This window comes from Tubulanus polymorphus, chromosome 3 (assembly GCF_964204645.1).
Source record: "Tubulanus polymorphus chromosome 3, tnTubPoly1.2, whole genome shotgun sequence".
NCBI classification, from domain to species: Eukaryota; Metazoa; Nemertea; class Palaeonemertea; order Tubulaniformes; family Tubulanidae; genus Tubulanus; species Tubulanus polymorphus.
The window spans coordinates 44,861-65,055 of record NC_134027.1 but is presented as its reverse complement, the minus strand read 5'-3'; the positions used below and the strand labels follow the sequence as shown (position 1 = coordinate 65,055).

The window sequence follows — 20,195 nt, the reverse complement described above, 5'->3', positions numbered from 1 at the left end:
GCACTAAATCTTATGACTCGTCAAACCGTTGTGTGATTGCTATAGAACTCGGATGGTCGGGTTAAATCCCAGCCTTGATGCTCTGTATTTTGTCCTCAGGTCTTAAGTTACTTAAATACGGGATTTTAATCTTCAATTCAGCCATGACTTGATTGTATTCCTATAATGCCAAACCTATAACCAACAACTGTATTAAAGTAAGTTGTGGATTTCAGAACAAACGACGCTTCATAAAACTCGAATATCGGTATTTCTCACTGATTATTGATGTTAGTTACAATTGTTCACTTCTGTCAGATTTTGAGTTATAGAAAAAAATATCCCGTAAAATGTACTTAATGCGTAGCGCGTGTTTCATAGGGTTTAAACAGTTGGACGGAACAACAGTTTATTATTAATTTACACCGAGGTAGAGTTGACCATTCTGACGAAAATGAACAACTGCGAAAATACTGGAAAAATGGGGAAAAAACGCAAATCCGCATCTATCGAAAAACGCAACAAATTCATATCAGTTGTTCGGGGAGGATTTTGACAATGTAAGAAGTTGTGGAATGTGGTAGAGCAAGGGGAGGGAGGGGAGTGAGGGGAGTGAGGGGAGTGCGGGAGGGAGGAACAAACTACGGTTTAATATCTCGTCTTCCAGAACCAGGTGTATAATGTATTAAAGTCAGTTCTGATGATAATGTGTGGAGGAGAATTAAAACCATAATAAATACACTGACTCTTCTCTCTCCTCTCTCCTCCCTCTCCCTCCCTCCCTCCCTCCCTCCCTCCCTCCCTCTCCCTCCCTCCCTCCCTCCCTCTCCCTCCCTCCCTCCTCTCCCTCCTCTACTCTCTACCTCTCTACAACTATATCACCCTCTTTACATCTTTCTCTCTCCCTCTCTTTCTCGCCATCTCTATATTTGCCTTCTCTATTTCCCTCCCCTCTCCCTTTCTCTGCCTCTGTCTACTTCTTCTCACCCTCTCTCTCTCTCGCCCCCTCTCTCTCTCCCCCCTCTCTCTCTCCCTCTCTCTCCCCCTCTCTCTCCCTCTCTCGCCCCCCTCTCTCTCTCCCCCCTCTCTCTCTCCCTCTCTCGCTCTCCCTCTCTCAAGACCACTGTCGCTGAGTGAAGATTGACACTATTCGAAAATGATAGCCTGCTTATTTTCATTCAATTTAGCAATCGACATCGCTCAAAATTATACATTTTTTTTTATTTCAATTCAATAGTGATTATTTTGGTTGAAGCTTTCAGCCAGGTTAACGCTACATTCCAATGATTTCTTGCTCGACGAATTTACAAAAAAACAGTAATTATTTTTGATTTTAAATTTATAGCAATCATGATTTTGAGTGAAGCCAGCAGCCACAATAACTTTTAAATCTTCCAGTAATAAATATCGCAACTGTCAAAACAGTATTCAAACTGATGAGTCAGAACTTCTATAGCCCTCTCTCCTTCATTACTCAGTCTCACTAATACATATTTGTTTGTTAAATTTAAATAAGAATTTGAGATTTTTCAATTTATGCAATAACCACAACCCGTCACAATCTTGTGTATTGCCTATCAGTCTCACGATCCACCAGAATGTATGTTTTGCTAAATCGAAATTCTTAGTAGAAATATTAATTTCTGGTAAATTATCAGTCATCCACATCTCCAACCCGTGAGTCAGTTTACCCATCATAATGCAGTAGTCTTTGAGCTGTTTGTTTTGTTCGATTCTAGGTAGAATTCTCAATTGCGGTTAATTTTCAGTCATTCCATCGCTAGTTATAGCTCATAGATTTCATCACGGATTGAACGACTAGACCCCTATATAACGTGTTGTTCATTTGGAGTCCGATAATCATTGAGTCTTCAGGGTCCAATTTCACAAAAATGGTTAAAATTCAAGTTTGAATTACCTATCTTATTGAAAACACGAAGAACCGAACTGCAATGAAATGAGTTGAACTTTTTCGCGAAACTGCACCCAATTCCTATATATTTATAAACTCAAAATTCTCAGTTTGAAATTTGTCTAATTTACGGTTTTGATTCGCGCTTGTTTTTACAGATAAAGATTCCAGTAGTATCGACCGGTCTGTTTACGCTAGCGATGACCCGTTTTTTAAGCATAAATGCCGATTCTGCCAAAAAGTTTTCGGAAGCGACAGCGCTCTTCAGATACATATCAGATCGCATACAGGTAAGGCCACTAAGACTATTTCAATATTGACCCTTATCTTATTAAACTATTTTACATTGAACCCTAGATTCCATATAATATTTCGCGGAAAGTCAAATGTTGTTTGTTTTCACACCCCGTCACGGACTCAGAAATAGAGACACGTTCTAATTTGAAACTCTAAATGCAATCACGACCCAGAACTAAAATGATAATTATCCTTTGATCGCTGGGGATCAACATCTCTAAATCTGCCATATTGTAATTCACAGCATCTCGACACTGAGAGTCCCCTACAGCAATTTCACCTCGAATTATTGTAATTGTCACATTTCTATAGTGCGCCGAATAATCCAATAATACGGCAGAGGGCTTATGACATCTCCTTGTGTAATAACTGCAGGTTGCCGCTCGCTGGTCGGAGCCCTCGATTATGTAATCTGCTAATCGATATAATTAGAGATTCGCGCGAAACTAAATATTGATGCGAGATGAATCAAATGAACATCAATTTATAGCAGCATCAGCTCTGAGCGAAACGGCCTGATTCACTCGCAACATTCTACAGATTGTTAACACCATGTAATTGAAATTATCATAATTCGACAAATGGAAATCTCATTTTGTTCACTTCTCCTCTCTCCTCTCTCCTCTCTCCTCTCTCCTCTCTCCTCTCCCCTCTCTCCTCTCCCCTCTCTCCTCTCCTCTCTCCTCTCCCCTCTCCCCTCTCTCCTCTCTCCTCTCTCCTCTCTCCTCTCTCCTCTCTCCTCTCTCCTCTCCCCTCTCTCCTCTCCCCTCTCTCTCCCCTCTCTCCTCTCTCCTCTCCTCCCCTCTCTCCTCTCCCCTCTCTCCTCTCCCCTCTCTCCTCTCTCCTCTCTCCTCTCTCCTCTCCCCTCTCCCCTCTCTCTCTCCCCTCTCCCCTCTCCCCTCTCCCCTCCCCCTCCCCCTCTCTCCTCTCTACTCTCTCCTCTCTCTCCCTCTCCCCATCTCTCTTCCATCACTGCCGTTCGTCAAAAATGCGCAGAAATCACACAATACCCGAACACGTTATGAGAAGCCATTATAATATATCAATCACTCTTAAGGAGTCAATGATAGAGCTTGTTTAACTGTGGGGTATGGGTTAAGAGTAGAATGGGTTAATAAACTGGTGCCTGTCGTAAATGACACCCACGTCAAATCGGATAAGGATTATCAATCTCATTGTTAAAAGCCGGTTGTTTCCCTTTGCTCAAATTTCCAATAATTTTCTCATAATTTGACATTCAAGCGAACGCGCTCTAATCCTAGCTTCAACATTTACACAATATGATGGAGTGTTGAACTAGTGTTTACTGAAAGTCTTAAGACAACTCCTTATAAAGCAATCATATCCTGTGAACAATTTCTACTGTTTTAACGGCGAATCGTAACAGACGATTTTTTCTATGATATCGATCGATTTAAACACGCTCTGTGACAGACGTGAATTTTCAGTCGAGGATTAAAATTACTCCTAATCGGTTTAGTTATGATGGACGTGTTGAACAGGACTGGGATCGATTTCTGAATAAAGGGTGATGACAATTTTTAATAAAGAGTTTAACTTGATACTTTAACCCTTTAGTGTCTCTTCTCACGATAGCAAGAATTTTTTCATTTCAATAGAAAATTGTATCTGAATCGTATCAAAGGCTTTTTATCGATTTTTAACATTGAACTGTTTATAGTCCTTTCTCACTTTTTAAACTGCTCAAAATATCTGTAATGCATCGGTTTGACGTTTTAGTAGATTTTAGATGATTCGGTTGAAACCACGTATCAAATGCTTTTTGTAGATTCCAAATACAGCATCACCCTAACTAAGGGTCTTACTGCCATAACTTCGACATCAATCTATAATCGATCTTAGATTTAAAAAGCCTAAGTTATTGGCAAAGATTTAAAGCTACTTTAGCTGAGTCCATCTAACAATGCTAGTTGACTTTAAGTCGGGTTAAAATGAAAGAAGAGAATTGTTATGATATATTTCACTCCATATAATAACGATTCATATAAATTGGACGTAGACTTTGTGTTGGGGACTGGTCATTCATTAAGCACCGGCTTGTCGCTTGTGTCCAGGGCACGCTTGATAATTGGCTCAGTGAACCGTTCACAATTATACTCTGTATTATGATAAATGAGATCGTATGAAAGGCTTTATTAATGCGATAATTAACTTAACACCCACGGGATCAAGAGAAACTATTTTTTCACTGTGAACGTCTTCTCCTGGCTGTTACTACATCGCCTTCTACACGACGGTAAGACGCCTTTCTATATTTACCAGTCGTGATTACTTATCGGCGGTCGTTATTATATCTGGTCATCAGAAATTAATCAGTTGTAGAAGGTTTTCTCGATGATAATCCGTGAAAATGACCTTTTCCTAATGACCCATTTATCATCGCTCGCCGGCCATTTCCAGAAGCAATTTCTACCTTCGCGGCACCAATGGCTTAAGATAAAAGTAGTAAGATAATAATTATGTAAATTTGCTTATTCCTCCCAAAATCAAATTATTGTTTCGTCGATAAACTTTTATTTGTTAGTAGACTTTTGTTAGCATTCTTATGTATTAGATATGAAGATTCCTAAATTCTTTGGGACCAAGTTCCACAGTTATAATGATTAGACTCCGAGTCAAAATTAGTAGTTTATTTCAAATATTTGATCTACAGTAAAATATTCAAGCCATGTGTCTGGTTATGCCGGCTTCAAAAAAGTATATCAAGAAAAGGCTTATTTATTAAAATCATCATTTACTCAATTTAGTCGAATTCATCACGAAGAAGTTGAATCAATATAGAAATATTCTATTGTTAGGTTCGAATATCTTCAGTTTCCAGTTCAGGAATTTTCATCTGAATCGTGACAATGACAATATATTACAAATTAGTTCACGCAGTGAATCGTCGATTATCATAAAAAGGCTTTCGACTCGATCGGGAATGAAGCAGTTTTTATAGAGAATAATTAAATGATCGATTGAGTTTCGTTTCACGATGTCAGAATGGCTTATCATCATATCAGGCATAATTCAGTGATTATTTTGACATGTGAGTGAAATGAAACGTGATGGAAGATGTCGCGGATGTTGTCGTTTCTCTCAGCGACAACTGCGAACCAGATACAGTGAGTTACACTAGTGTCAACACTTCACACTGTAACTCAACCAGTAATCGATTACTGTGAAGCTATTGGACTATTAACCCCGTCGTAATTAGGCTACTCAAAAGGTCGAGACCGGATTAATACACGGATCCTACCAATCTAAGAAATTGAAACCGGCTTCAAGAAAAGCCCGAGGATTCTTGAACACTGAGCCCAAAATTTAGTTTTTTTTTCATCGCCTTGTGTGCAAATATCTTTATGAAGTATTTCTGATATGTTGAAAATAGATCTTGTCCTAGAGATAGATCATTTGTGCTTTGATGGTCTCCGTAGAGAGGAGGCGTGTGAGAATTCTGCAACGTCTACGAGGTAACCTCTGTAAGTCGGCTAGTAACCTCTCTGACGAGCGGTCAGCGGCCTGTCTGTAAGTAGGCTAGTCACCTCTCTGACGAGAGGTCAGCGGCCTGTCTGTAAGTAGGCTAGTCACCTCTCTGACGAGAGGTCAGCGGCCTGTCTGTAAGTAGGCTAGTCATCTCTCTGATGAGAGGTTTGCGACCTGTCTGTAAGTCGGCTAGTCACCTCTCTGATGAGAGGTTTGCGACCTCTACGATTAGGAGAAGTCTGTCACTTTTGTGGTCGTGCATCATCACAAAGAAAAGTAGAAACTACTTTTCCGTGTATATCGCGTTTGATATGTAGTTTACACTCGTGTTAACCATCTCTCTATCTCTCATCTGACATCTTTACTTTGTTCGGTTGATCGCGTCGATTAGAACGCCGATTACAAATGGCCGCTAGCTGCTGCCTGTCCACGGGTCACATCATCGCCAGCTTCCGACGCGCCGCCACCGACGACAGATGCTTCAATTACGTCATAGTTTACGTGTTAGTGTCAATCGGATTTCATTAACCCCTCTCCACGAGTGGCCCCCGTTCAATAGACTACTAATATTGATAATTAATATCCTGGTAGACAATGAACTCTACTCCATCGATTCGGTAAATATTAGCTCTAGTTTGATTCTCATCTGTTTCGTATAACAGACGAGAATCAGAAATTCACGCTGACGTTTTCAGTTTCAATTAGACGCAAGTTCGATACTACTTGAAACCGGTTCAATTGGGTAATTGAATCTGTAAATGTTTCCCTTTCCTATCGACAGCAAACTGTGAAAACTGTGGCCAATTTTAATCGTAGATATTTGAACGTATGTCGTGGATCAGTGAATCTAGATCCAATGTTCGGTTACAGTTTGACTCCTTTACATGAACAATCAAAACTGAACTAATTTCAACTGTCTCTGGTCAAATTAACAACTCGCGAACCGTCGTCGTAATGCTCAGAAAATTTGCGACAGAATTCTGAAGAAGGCTCTTTACGGGCAACACTTTGAGATTGATATTTTCTTCATGTCATCGCAACTCTATAATCTTGACCCGCGATACCTTACAAAATATCACCAGCAACAGCAACACCAACAACACCAACATATCTTATTTCATTTTACACTGAATAGCAAAACTAATTCGATGTCAATCGGGCTGAATTTAATGAAGAAATCTTATCAATGCCTGTGAACTGTGCCCTGTCTGACTTTTTGAGTCGCAAAATGTCTAGCAATCAAATGAAAAATGTCACAATTGAAATTGGATAAGTTTTTCGTTGATTAATTTCTGCGGTATTTAGAAGGAAGACTTTTAAACGACTCGGCAGTGTATGCGCCCGCTTCATCAGACCTGATTAACCTTTCCGAATATCTGATAGCTGACATGAAACCTGAAAAAATCTTATGTCGAATTGAAAATTAATTTCACATCCAGACGATTTCCAGGCGAACAACTGCGTTTGGGATCTGCGCGCTACAGGATGTTAATACCCTCAGTTTGCAAAGATGAAATAAAATCTAAAATCTTTTCTGCCAATGAGATTTCCCTTCGCCTTGGCGATCATGAGTCTCCCACAGTTGCAGGTCGGTTAGAACTCTTCGAAATGAATTAAGGTTCTGGACCCGGTTTCACAACTGTCCCTAATTATAGACTTTATTGATGAAGTCAATGGTGATGATTTAGATGCATATTTTGGTAACAATAATGATCAGAATGAAAGCTTTCGATCGTGTTGTTGATTAGCATTAAAAACTTTAAAATCTTTTGGCTTTGGCGAAAATCGAATTTAAATTCTAATCGAATATAATATTTTAATATGTCTAGAATCACAAGCAACGGCTTTTTCTTTAGAAAGAGGTGTACGGCAGGGCTGTCCCGTGAGCCCCACATTATTTAAATCTTCTGACAAAAAAAAAGTTTCGAAATTCGTCGATAAACATTGCTAATAAAAAGGCATTGTTACAATTCAATAGCTACTGAAGAGCGCGTAGTGCGAGGTTTACAAGCTGATCGGTTTCTCACCCCTCGCTGCGACAGGTTCATCATTCCCGGTGACAAAGGTTAAACCAATCGACATGAAGAATAAACGCGATATTGTGAATAGATTCCTCTCGACGCGTTCGCAGTAGACGATATACAGAAAATAAATTTATGAAATTATTATCTTGAATTCAACCGGGAATTGAAAAGTAACCGATTGATCTCGAGTTAAGAGGCAGAATTGAGTTCGATTTCAAACAATTTCGTGCGCCATTTCGAGACGATAGTTAATTCGCTTTGAGGATTCGTTGCTCCTTCTGTTTTCGCCGAGAGACCTCGGAAATGATGATGCATAAAGCGACGGAAAAAAAGAAAACGAGTCCAGAATTAATAACTATCTTTGTATGTAATGAAAATTTAATGAGCTGTCTAGTGAGTTTTAAAAGGAAATTTGTCATAAATCGTGGCCAGGGACTCGGGAGCCCGCGCCGAGACCATTAATATTGATATAACTCTATACCTGACCAGAATGCAATTATACCATCAAACGGAATTCAGATTTTAAAGAAAATGCCTGAATATTCAAACGCGATTGAATGTTGTTTCTTTCGGCGGTAACTGTATATTCGACGATTCTAAACCTGTTTTGCCGACCAAAGTGTTTTCCAAAATATATGATTAACATCAAAGAAGCCAATGCAAATTTCATGAATTTCTTTAAGAGCAAATTAATGTTTCTCATGTAAATAACTTGCGTTCGTAATTTTGATATTCTTTAAACCTTTTTTTGCAATTTTCCGAAATAATTTACTTTGTTTAGTGTATTTTTATTATATGAACGAAGCCTCCTGTACGTGACTAAGTCTAGCGAAGATGTCCCTGTAGAATTGAGAAGGGCTTCTTCAACACGACCGATCGATCCCTCGAAAATAATCCTACAAAGCCAAACAAATTATGGATAATCCTTGAAATGCGACCTCAAAATCCTCGGTATCTTATATCATAAAGTTTATAGGCTTATATCATTATGACTTCAACCGAATTAAACGTCTGACTTTTTCTGAGGCTTCTTAAGCCGCGGTGTCTTGGTTATGAAAGCCGATAAATAGCTTTACTATTCATAGAACACAGGAAGGTTGCGGCGCATCTAGACCACAGACAGAATCCATTTTTAACAGCAACAAAGTCAGAACTGACAATTAGGAATAAATATTGTGAAAATGTGGTATGCGAAGCCGCAGTATTAGAAAAATGCATTAAAACTTGCTCGGCTGCTAAAACGATTTGAAGAGTTTGATGAATGCGTGTTGAACACGTGTGTTAGTGAATGTAGGAATTTGAGATATTGTAATCTAATCTTGCAGTAAAAGCATATCTCATATCGAGGTGATATTTAATACACCAATAACTGATGCATCTGTCTCGCAGATGTATCCGCCAGGTGGCAGCACGTATACGAGATGCGATATTCATCTTGAAGTTCTCCGTGATTCTGCGCGCTGTTAGAATCATCAATTTATATAGGAGACTATTTCACGCATTGCGGGCCTACAAGGGTGAAAATTTGTCGCGAAGGTCTCTGAGATTTTCTGCGCTGATCGAGGCCTCGTTAATCTTATTTTCAATATGCAGTTTGTCTCTTATCTTGAAGTTGAATTCAAAAATCTCACGTCATTAATAATAATGAATTAGAAATCGATTTATCCGTAAATTTTCACAATTAATTTTCGATAAAACGCCTGATCCTCGCTCCCTCGCTTCCTCGCTTCCTTGTTGGGGTCTATTTCTCGATGACGAATTTTCTGATTTGAATCCCTAATTTGCGATTGGAATCACCACACATATATCGTGGTTACCGAAGCCTTGGGTCAAGTAAATCATCAAACAGCTTGATTTTTACTGTCAAGCCTCAAAAGGCAGCGCGTAGAACTTTCTTCTGATGGTCATTGAATGAATCAATTGGTTTTTATCCTTTTACCTCATAAATGACGCGTCAAGTAATTTCATTTCACCGCATGATTTACCCAGGTCTACGTCCGCCCAGGAGAATTCTAGCAACCTTCCCTCTATAACTCGCTGATTATTCATTTCTATTAAGAACGAAGGAAATCCTGCCTATAATTAATGTATTCATATATATTCAGGTTTAGAACTATTTATTGCGTGCGTCACGATGTATTTTACCTGACATGGGAGTAATTATCTAAACTCAGAATTCCCGACCCTGCGCCACCACCAACCGCAGCACCAACACCAGTCAGACCCCGAGACTCATTTCGCAAATGATCATATCATTTCATCGCATGCTATTCGAACTCTCCAGAAACCAGTGTTTAACTCGTCGTAATTACATCATGCATTTTTCATACACAGTTTCTCATAGAAACATATATTCACATATTCACCTATATTTACACGAATGGGTTCCCTATGATTACCATTAACAATTGACTAATGTAGCCTCTCCTATTGATGTTGGTTTGGTTAATTAAAATATTTTTATTTGATACCGGCACGCAGAGCTCCGTCGCCGCTGTATCAGAAAAAAAATGGGCAGCAAACTATTGAATATTTAAAGACGTGTAATAAGCTTCTCAATACAGAAAGGACTATTATCGCGTGGAACTGTGAAATAATGCTGATCAATCTTTATAAATGATTATGTATTCGTGTTCGGTTGACAGCTGCGCAGTGGGGTTCGACTACTCAGGAAGTTGGGATCAAGCACTTTCACCGTGTGTTGATATTATTAATAAGAAGAAGTGATTTATCAGGTGAAACTGGTGGCGGTATTAATATCACTCCGGGTTTGTGAGACTGAGAGAGTCGGCGATAAAAACGCGACAAAGCGTTTAATGAAAAGGTCGCGGTGTATTTTATAGTCGAATAGGAAATGTGTTCAATAAATGATGAAGTTATTATTGTTGCTGATGATGCTGTGTGGAGCAGTTATTGCTGCTGCTGCTCCTTCAAATCGCTTTCATATTAAACATAGCCGGCAGGTGTGGTGGGTTTGTAAGGGATACCGAATCAAAACAAATCAAACGAAATCTACCAATCAAATAAATGAAAAATAAATAATCCCTATTTTAGATTTAAAAAAAAAACATTAAATGCTTCAGATGAAATTAACAAAATGATAGAATCACTTGGAATTTTTTCAGAGAAAATAGTAATGATTTACTAAAAATTATAAACATTAATGAAACGCTCTCTCTTCAAACCGTGTTGTAAAAACGATATAAAATCTAACAGTAAAAATGAGAGTCTGAAATGTTTCCTCGAGTAATAGCCTAATTGAATCGTTTAAAGAATATTTCAGAGAAAACCTAATTGAAAAAAGAATAACAGTTAAAGATGTTTCAAAAGATAAACTTTTTAAAATATCTTTAAAACTTTTTATCACTTAAAAGATATCAAATCAAACAGATAACCATCTTTAATGAATAAATAATATTCATTAAATTATAAAATGATTTTTATTAAGGTATTTTTAAAACTCTGTTTCACCTAAGAAGATGTAATAAGAAGAAAACAGTGTCTGATAGCGAGTTATCAGTGAAGGTCGTCTGTTCAATGTACGTAGCGCGACATGCTCATATCTAAACCATCTTTTTCCTCGTAATTTCCCCCTCGACACTTTCCTAATGCCTCCTAAATCAATATAGATCATTGTCGTTGATTAGCGAAAAGCCATTTACTTTTCATTTTACTATCTTATGCATGCATATTTCAACATTCTATCCGGACCAGTCTCGACGACTAATATCTGATCGGATTTGTATGCATAAGACGTCAACTCATAGCACCGCAAGACGTTAAGTCGAGATGTCATGATTTCTGTACCAGACTCGGGTGCCAAGTCGTAATAAATGATTTGACGCCTTTTATCTGCAGTATTTTTTCAGTGTCGACTCGAGATTTATTACCGGGTCCGAACATATTACCGTCTCGAAAGCGAATTCAAATATTTGCGCGAGGACCGTTTAAGTCAGCAGCACCAGCAGCACCAGCAGCGGCAGCAGCAGCAGCAGCAGCAGCAGCAGCAGCAGCAGCAGCAGCAGCAGCAGCAGCAGCAGCAGCAGCAGCAGCAGCGCTGGTCGAGAAGGCTTTGTGCGATCAGCGGGTGCTCGCTGTGAGCTGTTAACACAGGGTGAAATTGTGCTTATTAAATTTTCATTATTCGCACCCCGATGAAATAAATAGTCGCTGTGTTTCATTTTGATTCATCGTCCCGCTATTCCTCGCGTCCGTCGCCAATAGAAAGAACCGTATTATCCACACTTAGGTTTTTTATTATCATAATAAACCAAAGAGGCTAAAAGTCAAATCGTCATCAGCCGAAACGACGTGGCGCAATTTATTGTAATAATCTGTGTGTGATAAATTGTCGTCGTTTCATTAGACGCGTTTTGTACGGATAAATCGACGACGAGATTTTTATTAAAATAAATCACTTTAATAAACTTTTCATTAACAATCGGCCTTCTCTCAATTATCAATCCTTTAGAGCATCGTCTTAAATATCAAACAATATAAACCAGGTCCAGCCAGGTCGGGGGTTAGATTTAATAATATTACAGTTACCATTGTTCGTGTTATTCAAACAGTTGGGGTCAAATTTGATATTATTGATCAAAATTGACAATTTTAACTCCATTCATTCATCAAACTTCTTAGAAATTAGATTTAAAAATCTCTTTTCATAGCGTTTTATAAGCGGTGATTTCATATAATTCATGTTGAATTTTTTCAATTTCCATTGAATACTATTGGACTTAATTAATTCTAGGAGAAAAATACTCGTCGTGTCATTCCTCGCCTAGGAATCGTAATTCAAATGTGCTGCCGCCACCATAGTCGCGGCGGATTCGGGAACTAACGACCGTTGATAAAAAAAGATTGAATTGATGAATATTAAATATATTAATGTTATTATTGTTACTTATAAACATTGACCCTAGGAATCCAGTATTTAACGGCATGACGTCACAGTTCATAGTTAAGTTTGTCTGCTAAGAGTAAAACTGATTGTTTTCAATCAAAGAGATAGAAATCTTAACTGAGAACCTTGCAACTGGACGCAAGCTTTTAGCGCATTGCAGAGATTTCTCACTCACAGAGAAAACATGCGAATACAACTGAGATAGATCCAGATGGCGCGCGTGGGCGATTAAAAGACATTCACTCGGTTTATTGTTTGGCCCCCGCCGCGTCTGGGCACTCTTCAAGATGTTCCGTGTGGGTGGCTCCGACTCAACTCGATCGTCAGATTGAATATAAAATCTGCCATAACAGAAAAAAAGGGCAGCAGCTTTTATTATATTATTTTATCCATCATCTTGTTCAAGAGATTCCATTCACACCGGATCACTGAGAGGGACTCTCAGAGAATCGGGCGACCGTGATTTATGCATTCACAAAATGGCCGGCTTTTTATTTCATAATTAGATAGGCGACAAAGAAAGCGATGACTTTTAGACCGGTGTGACTTTTTATAAAACAACCCACGCAAATTATTGCTGTTTTTGTCTCCCGGTGAATAAAAGTTACTTTAAAGGGGTTAATTATTGAATGAGATTATGACAGTAAAGAGCCGGCCCTGGCAGGCGGATTATTCTGAAATTAAAGAAATGGATCTAGCTGATAAAAAGAGCGCGGCGTGCAGCCGTTTCGGTTCGAATAGATTAATCATTTCGTCGAATATTGCGGGGGTCACAAGACAGCGCGACAGCTCCGGGTGTTTTTAGGATGAATGATCTAATTCAAGAAAACAAATTATAATTCGACGGTAGAATTAGCTTTAAGTACTTCCGCGATATGCCGTCGGAGGGAAAATTAGGAATTCTTGCCACATTCTTGTTCATCTCGGGCGAAGAGAGACGAGTACGGGGTGGCTGATGCGTAATTCAAATTATGACAATTATCAGCCGTTCTAATGCACGAATGATGCAAATCTAATGTCTAATGTCTAATGTCTTATGTCGCGTTGATGTCGCGGAAATTACAGAAAATCTGATGAAATCGATAGAAATATTACGTCTTCACATGTAATTACGACTCAGCGCGCAGGAAAAATGATAAATAAGCTAATTTCATGAGACTGAAAATTCCTCGCCTTTACGACAAGAGGCTGACGATTAATGATCGTTGGTTCTTTTTCATTTACGAAATTAATGACGACGCGAACGTCTTTGGTTCTTGTCTTGTCTTTCGGCGTCCATCAATCTTTTTTCGGGGGGAATCTTATAAAACGTTCGATGGTTATTTATGAAAGAAACGGGAAATTCTCGGCCTTCACCGAGCCCCTAACGACTGACTAATAAAACCTCATCAAACCTAGCTGAACCCGTGTCATTTCTGGTTACGTATTTTTATCATTCGTTAAAAATTGAAAGTTTGTCATTTTATTCGAAACCATCAATTTACGATGTTACGCAAACACGCGCCCATTCATAGCTTTAGGACGAGGTGACCCGGGCATTTACACTTCACAATCACTTATTCAGAATATTTCTCAAGGGTTTTAATTGATCTTCGGACAAATAGAAGTGTAACCCTCAAAGATGGTTTAATTGATATACAGCTCTATAGGTGTTATACGTGGTTATAAATTATCTCTGAAGTGAACAGATTTTTAGATACAATATAAAGAACGAAGCCCAGCGGTTGGTGTTGAGTCTAGTGATTATCATTTCCCGTCTTTGAGCAGGAAATAAATACTCAAAAAGGATGAAAAGAAACTTAAAACTTGCAATACTAGTTTATTGCATTCAGACCGAAAGAATAGTAGCCATCTCAACAACAGATGCCATTACTAGTTCGTCTATTCAATTATTGAATTGAGTCAAGTTGACCAGACAAACACCAGTGTTTGGATTCGTGAACACCCGCTTGTGATTAAATCTCAAAATTTAAAATGTATTCAATTCCTTTTATTTGCGCAAGTTTGTTACATTCAAAAGGCTTTCACTTTTCAAATTTGAATAGAATCTTTTCATTTGACGTGTTTGGGCTGGATCATCTTAGTTCTATAGTCAATCTAACACCTTGATTTATAACGACCACTTTCAGCCTTCTTTAGTCACAACTGTGCAACTAGATGCAAACATAAAACACCGAAAATCTACCTAATAACTGTGTGGTGGAACTGTGGGCCTTGATCCATGGTTGAATTTTAGTTCTGTGTGATCATACGAAGTGCATATGTTCGATGTATGTTGAATTGCAGTGTTTTACAATGTCATGGCTTTGTGAATTATTCAGTCATAATATTTAATATGTCTATATTTCTGTATATTTCTAGGTGAAAGACCTTTCAAGTGCAATATTTGCGGAAACCGATTTTCGACACGCGGGAATCTGAAAGTTCATTTCAGTCGACATAAAGCCAAGTACCCGCACATCAAAATGAATCCGAATCCTGTACCAGAACACCTCGATAAACTACATCCACCATTACTCAACCAATCAGCTCTACCTCAGGATATGACGTCATCGTCGTCGTCAACGTCGACCACACCAGGATACGGGATAGCTCCGAACACTCCTCTAGAACAGCCGAGACCTTCGTCAACGCCACCTAGCGGGGAGATGATTAAACGCGAAGAGCCCGAACACCCGGACGAGCCGACGACCCCGACCTCTCAATCGGGACATTGTCCGGCAGTCGGGAGCGAGCCCCCATCTTTGATCTCACCGGATGTAACGAGTCCGGCCGCCAGTATCCGGAGTGCTCCGAGTTTACCGACTACTCCGATTCATCCTATATACAGCATGCCGTTAACGTCGACGCCGCTTCACGTACCCATGCCAATTCACGGGCATCATACCATGGCAGGTATGCCTCTACCCGGTACTCTACCGATGATGGGTATGGACAACCCATTCTTTCGACCGCCTATGCGCAGTTCGACTAAAACAGAAGACCCGCTTGAACAATTCATGGAAATCGACAAGTCGGAAACGTCCAAACTGGAAGAGTTAGTTCATAACATCGATACGAAAGTGACCGATCCGAATCAGTGCGCGATCTGTCACCGGGTTCTCAGCTGTAAAAGCGCTCTACAGATGCACTATCGCATTCATACCGGGGAACGCCCGTTCAAATGTAAAATATGCGGACGAGCTTTTACTACTAAAGGCAACCTTAAAACTCATATGGGAGTCCATCGTGCCAAACCACCGATTAGAATGTTACACCAGTGTCCAGTTTGTCATAAACAATTCACAAACAGCCTCGTCTTACAACAGCATATCCGCATTCATACAGCCGATCAGCAGAACTCATCTGCTTTAGATATGTCGCGTCATATGGAATTCATTCATAACCATGAGATGATGGCGGCCGGTATGAACCATCATTACGGGTTACCGCACCATCACCCGGCGTTAGGGCTGTCTCTGCCACCGATGAGGCATTCGTTAGGGGAGCTGGATTTGAGCAGCAGGGCGCGTGAGTTCCGCGAGAGTCAACGCGATATGAGGTCTCCATCCCCACCCGTACAGCAGCAGCAGCACCAGCGGTCCGGCTCAGCTCCGCTACTCGAGAAACATAACCATGAAGAAACAACGGGAGGTCGAGACAGCCATCAGAGTACACCGGGTCCTGTCAGACAGAGTTCGCCTAGCCCGAGAGATAATCAACCAATGAACAGACCACCTTCGAATTCCGGAAGTATAACTAGCCAATCGTCGGACGAAGGCGGGAACCAGTCACACTCAGTGTATTCTACCTCGCTGGCCGCGTTAGAACAACACGTTCGAGCCATGGATCCCACTAGACCCAACTTCGAGATGATGCCACATCCGCGACCGTTAGATATGAGCACTGGTCGCAGTCACAGCCCACCCTCTATTTACAACAACAGAACCGGTGCCGGATCACCTAACTCGGCCATCAGCAGTCAACCAGGACGACCCAATTCACCGCCAGATGACGCTATCAAAGACTCCATCAGTGAAAACGATGATTACCCGAAAGAACAACTCGCAGCGCCACCTTTAATGTCCCCGTTCGGTAGTTTCCACCACCAGGGGTCGCCGTTCAGCGCTGGGATTGGTGCGTTGGATTTGACGTCACAAATGGGCGAGAAATTCACCACGTGTAACATTTGTTTGAAGACATTCGCTTGCCGCAGTGCGCTCGATATTCACTATAGAAGTCACACGAAAGAACGACCGTTTAAATGCGAAGTTTGCGACAGAGGTTTCTCGACGAGGGGTAACATGAAACAGCACATGTTAACGCACAAAATCAGAGATCTGCCGTCGCAAGCTTTCAACCACGGATCAGAGGACAGCAATTCACAAATCAGTACCAAATCAGAGGACAACATCATCCCGCTGGTACCAGTCATTAGTCACGTGATTACGGCGCCCCAGCCGCAGCCGCCATCATCCTCACACTCTGAAGAACCGCCCGATAAGAAACCCGCATTGTCTCCCGTTGCCTCGCAACCGTCGTCGTCGTCGTCACTAACGCCACCTAGCGTCTCGCACTTGAACTCGTCGTCGGAGCCGGGCTGCGGATCGCCGTTTGTTCGCCGACCCAATAAACACCAATGCCAAACGTGTTTAAAGAACTTTTCGAGCGCGAGTGCTTTACAGATACATATACGCACTCATACGGGAGATAAACCGTTTAAATGTACCGTCTGCGGAAAGGCTTTCACTACTAAAGGCAATCTGAAAGTACACATGGGTACGCACATGTGGAATAACGGTCCTTCACGTCGAGGCAGACGAATCGCTATCGATCATCCGATTCCGATGCCGTCGAAAGAACCGGATTTCATGTTCGGACATCGCGGTCCGTCCGAACTCTATTTCCCCTATCCCGCTTTTCATCATAACGGAATCTCGCCGAAAATGAACGAAATACCGGTTATACAAAGCATGAACGGTAGTTTCCCGCATTTATCAGTGGCCGCCAGTTCGGCAGCCGATTACATGAAAATGAAGGCCGAAGCGTTCATGACGATGAGCGGAATGAAACCCGAACCATCGCTCGTCGTCAGCAGTTCCTCGCCGAAAGACTATAGCACGAAAACCGGCGATTCTAATAACAGCCACGAAATGCGAAACGGTATGAACAATAATAACGAAGGCGAACGAATCAATAAAATAGGTGGCGCTCCGCAATCACCGGCGGAACAGCAGCAACGCGACGGGCCTCATAACGACTCGGCCTGGCTGTGGAAGACCACGTGTCATCTGTGCAACAAAGTATGCGTTACTCCGTCGGCGTTAGAAATGCATTTACAATCACATGTCTCCGGGATGGTGAGAGATAGAGAGGAACCGAAAAGCCTCATCGCTTAGAAAAAAAAACTATTCGCGTCTCCATGACACTGTAATCATGTGATCGAACGTACGTCATTGTTGCGTCATTGTATATAAGATTTTTCTTCAAACTGCGGACATCAGAAACTTTACCATCGAAATGATCACATTAAAAACACTGCCTCCGTGAAGTTCTAAACTACTAGTCATTGATAAAACTGTTGTGAACTTGTTTGATTAACTATTGTTAATTAGAGTTAAAGGCATAATTGAGAGGTCCCGCGTGTCAGGGATGTTTGCGCAAAATTGGAAAACATTGGGTTCGAATCCCATTTATCTGCAACCTGAATCTCACTTCGATAACAATTTTTTGTTGAAAAATATTAGGTCGATACACGTGATGTAAAGATGGCGGCCCTTATTTTCAGTTATCATACCAGGTGGCGCATATAGCCAATTTTCTACCGGGTTTTCCGGCGTGGTTCGAAGATGCAGGCGGCCATCTTGATAAGAGAAAGATTTATACATTTATTCGTGCAATCAAACAATATTCATCTAATCGTTATAAAACTGGTCACGTGTGTTAAACCCGTTCACTATCCGGTCAACCGTTAACCAATTATAATATTTCAAGTTGTCAATTTTTTGATACGATCTCCGCCAAGATGAATCATTGTGCCGTGGCAGGCGAGCGTGCAATGTATAAAAATCTGTATTCATTGTTGTTGTATAAGGACGGAGAGATATTATACTGATGGTCACTGTTTACAAAATCGCTATAAATTATTCATGGCGTTAACCCGTGTTTTATGATTGATTTGTCACTAAGAGAGTGTTTTCTATATCGATCTGTGACGCAGTAAACGGCAACGACAGAATCTAGCCGCGCAACGGTTACCATTAATCATTATTCAACCGTACGTTCCTTTCGCGCTCTGACATCAATAGAATCAAACAGCGGCCGAAAGAGGGCGCTGTGAAGATGAAACTTAGTACTTGTGGGTGGTAAATGTTAGATCCTATAGGTAGTTACAATGCGGGTGATTTGGCAAGCTAGCAGCGTTAGCGCCGTGTTATATCGTTAGACTAACGCTACCGTGGTTACGTGTTCGAATCCTGAATTTTTATTTACTTTTCATGAGTTTTTTAAGAGTTTTTTTATGAGTTTTTTCCAGGCAGTCAATGCGCATGTGCGACAAGTCGGTTATAGGATCTAACGACTACCCTTGTGGGTAGCCAACCATCTGGGCAACCTCTGGGCAACCTCTAAGCCACAAATGGGCAACCTTTGACAACCCTCTAAGCAAAATCAAGACAAATATTCCTCGGGCCAATTCTCATCTGAAAGGTCCACTGCGGATGGACAGTCGTTCGACTAAGCGTCATAGGTATTTTATTTTAAAGTATTAATGGTTATAATAATGATGATTATATTTATGATAATTAAAGTATTACAGAATATTCAAATATCTTCCGTTAAAGTATGAAAGGCAGTTGAATCTCGAATATAGTAACTTTAGATACATACGCCAACAATATGGTCAGTTAGTTACAATAGTTGTATATAATATTGATAATGATACATTTATGGATTAGTTTTGTAAATAATTCAGTACATGATTAACTATTATTAGTACAAATATATATTTGCATATCGATTAACTGTATATGTATGTGTTAGTGTATGTATCATCGGATCGATATTGTTGTAACCGTGTTTTTTGTGTAAATCATCAACCATGACATTGTGTACATGTGCAAGTATATATATATATATATATATGGAACACGAATCAATACCTATTGTAAATAATCGATATTATGTAAATTGTTCAATGTAGGAAAAATGGTCGTCTATGTATTTACAACAAAAAAAACATAAATGATTATGTGTTGAAATTAGTTATTTGTAGGTCAAATCGAGCTCAAACTAGGTCAGATTGCATTCAAATTAGATATATATATAGGTCAATCGAATTAATATTCAAATGAGTACGACGCGTATCCATGACATCGTCTTCATCAAAATGCAACAATGTGAAAAATCAGTTTAAAATCAATGGCGAATTTATTAACGCAGCATTTTTTATTTATAAGAAATTATTTCATAGTTAGAAAAAGAGAGATATAGGGAGAGAGTAACCCATGACATTATTGAGAGCATTTTAATGACACGATAATTGTATGTAACTACTTCTAATTTTCAGTCATTTGTGTAGATTGTTTTAGAGCCGAATTATTTTGTCGAT

At 40.1% G+C, this 20,195-nt stretch overlaps 1 protein-coding gene across 1 annotated transcript in view; it reads left to right on the top strand.

The window, feature by feature from the left end:
- The window catches only part of LOC141902752 (sal-like protein 1), a 34,957-nt gene extending 14,762 nt beyond the window's left edge, over positions 1-20,195 (top strand). Inside the window, exons 3-4 of the mRNA XM_074790628.1 lie at positions 2,050-2,181; positions 14,969-20,195. Coding sequence (XP_074646729.1) covers positions 2,050-2,181; positions 14,969-17,985 — 3,149 coding nt within the window. The 3' untranslated portion in view covers positions 17,986-20,195. The remainder of the gene's footprint in view (positions 1-2,049; positions 2,182-14,968) is intronic.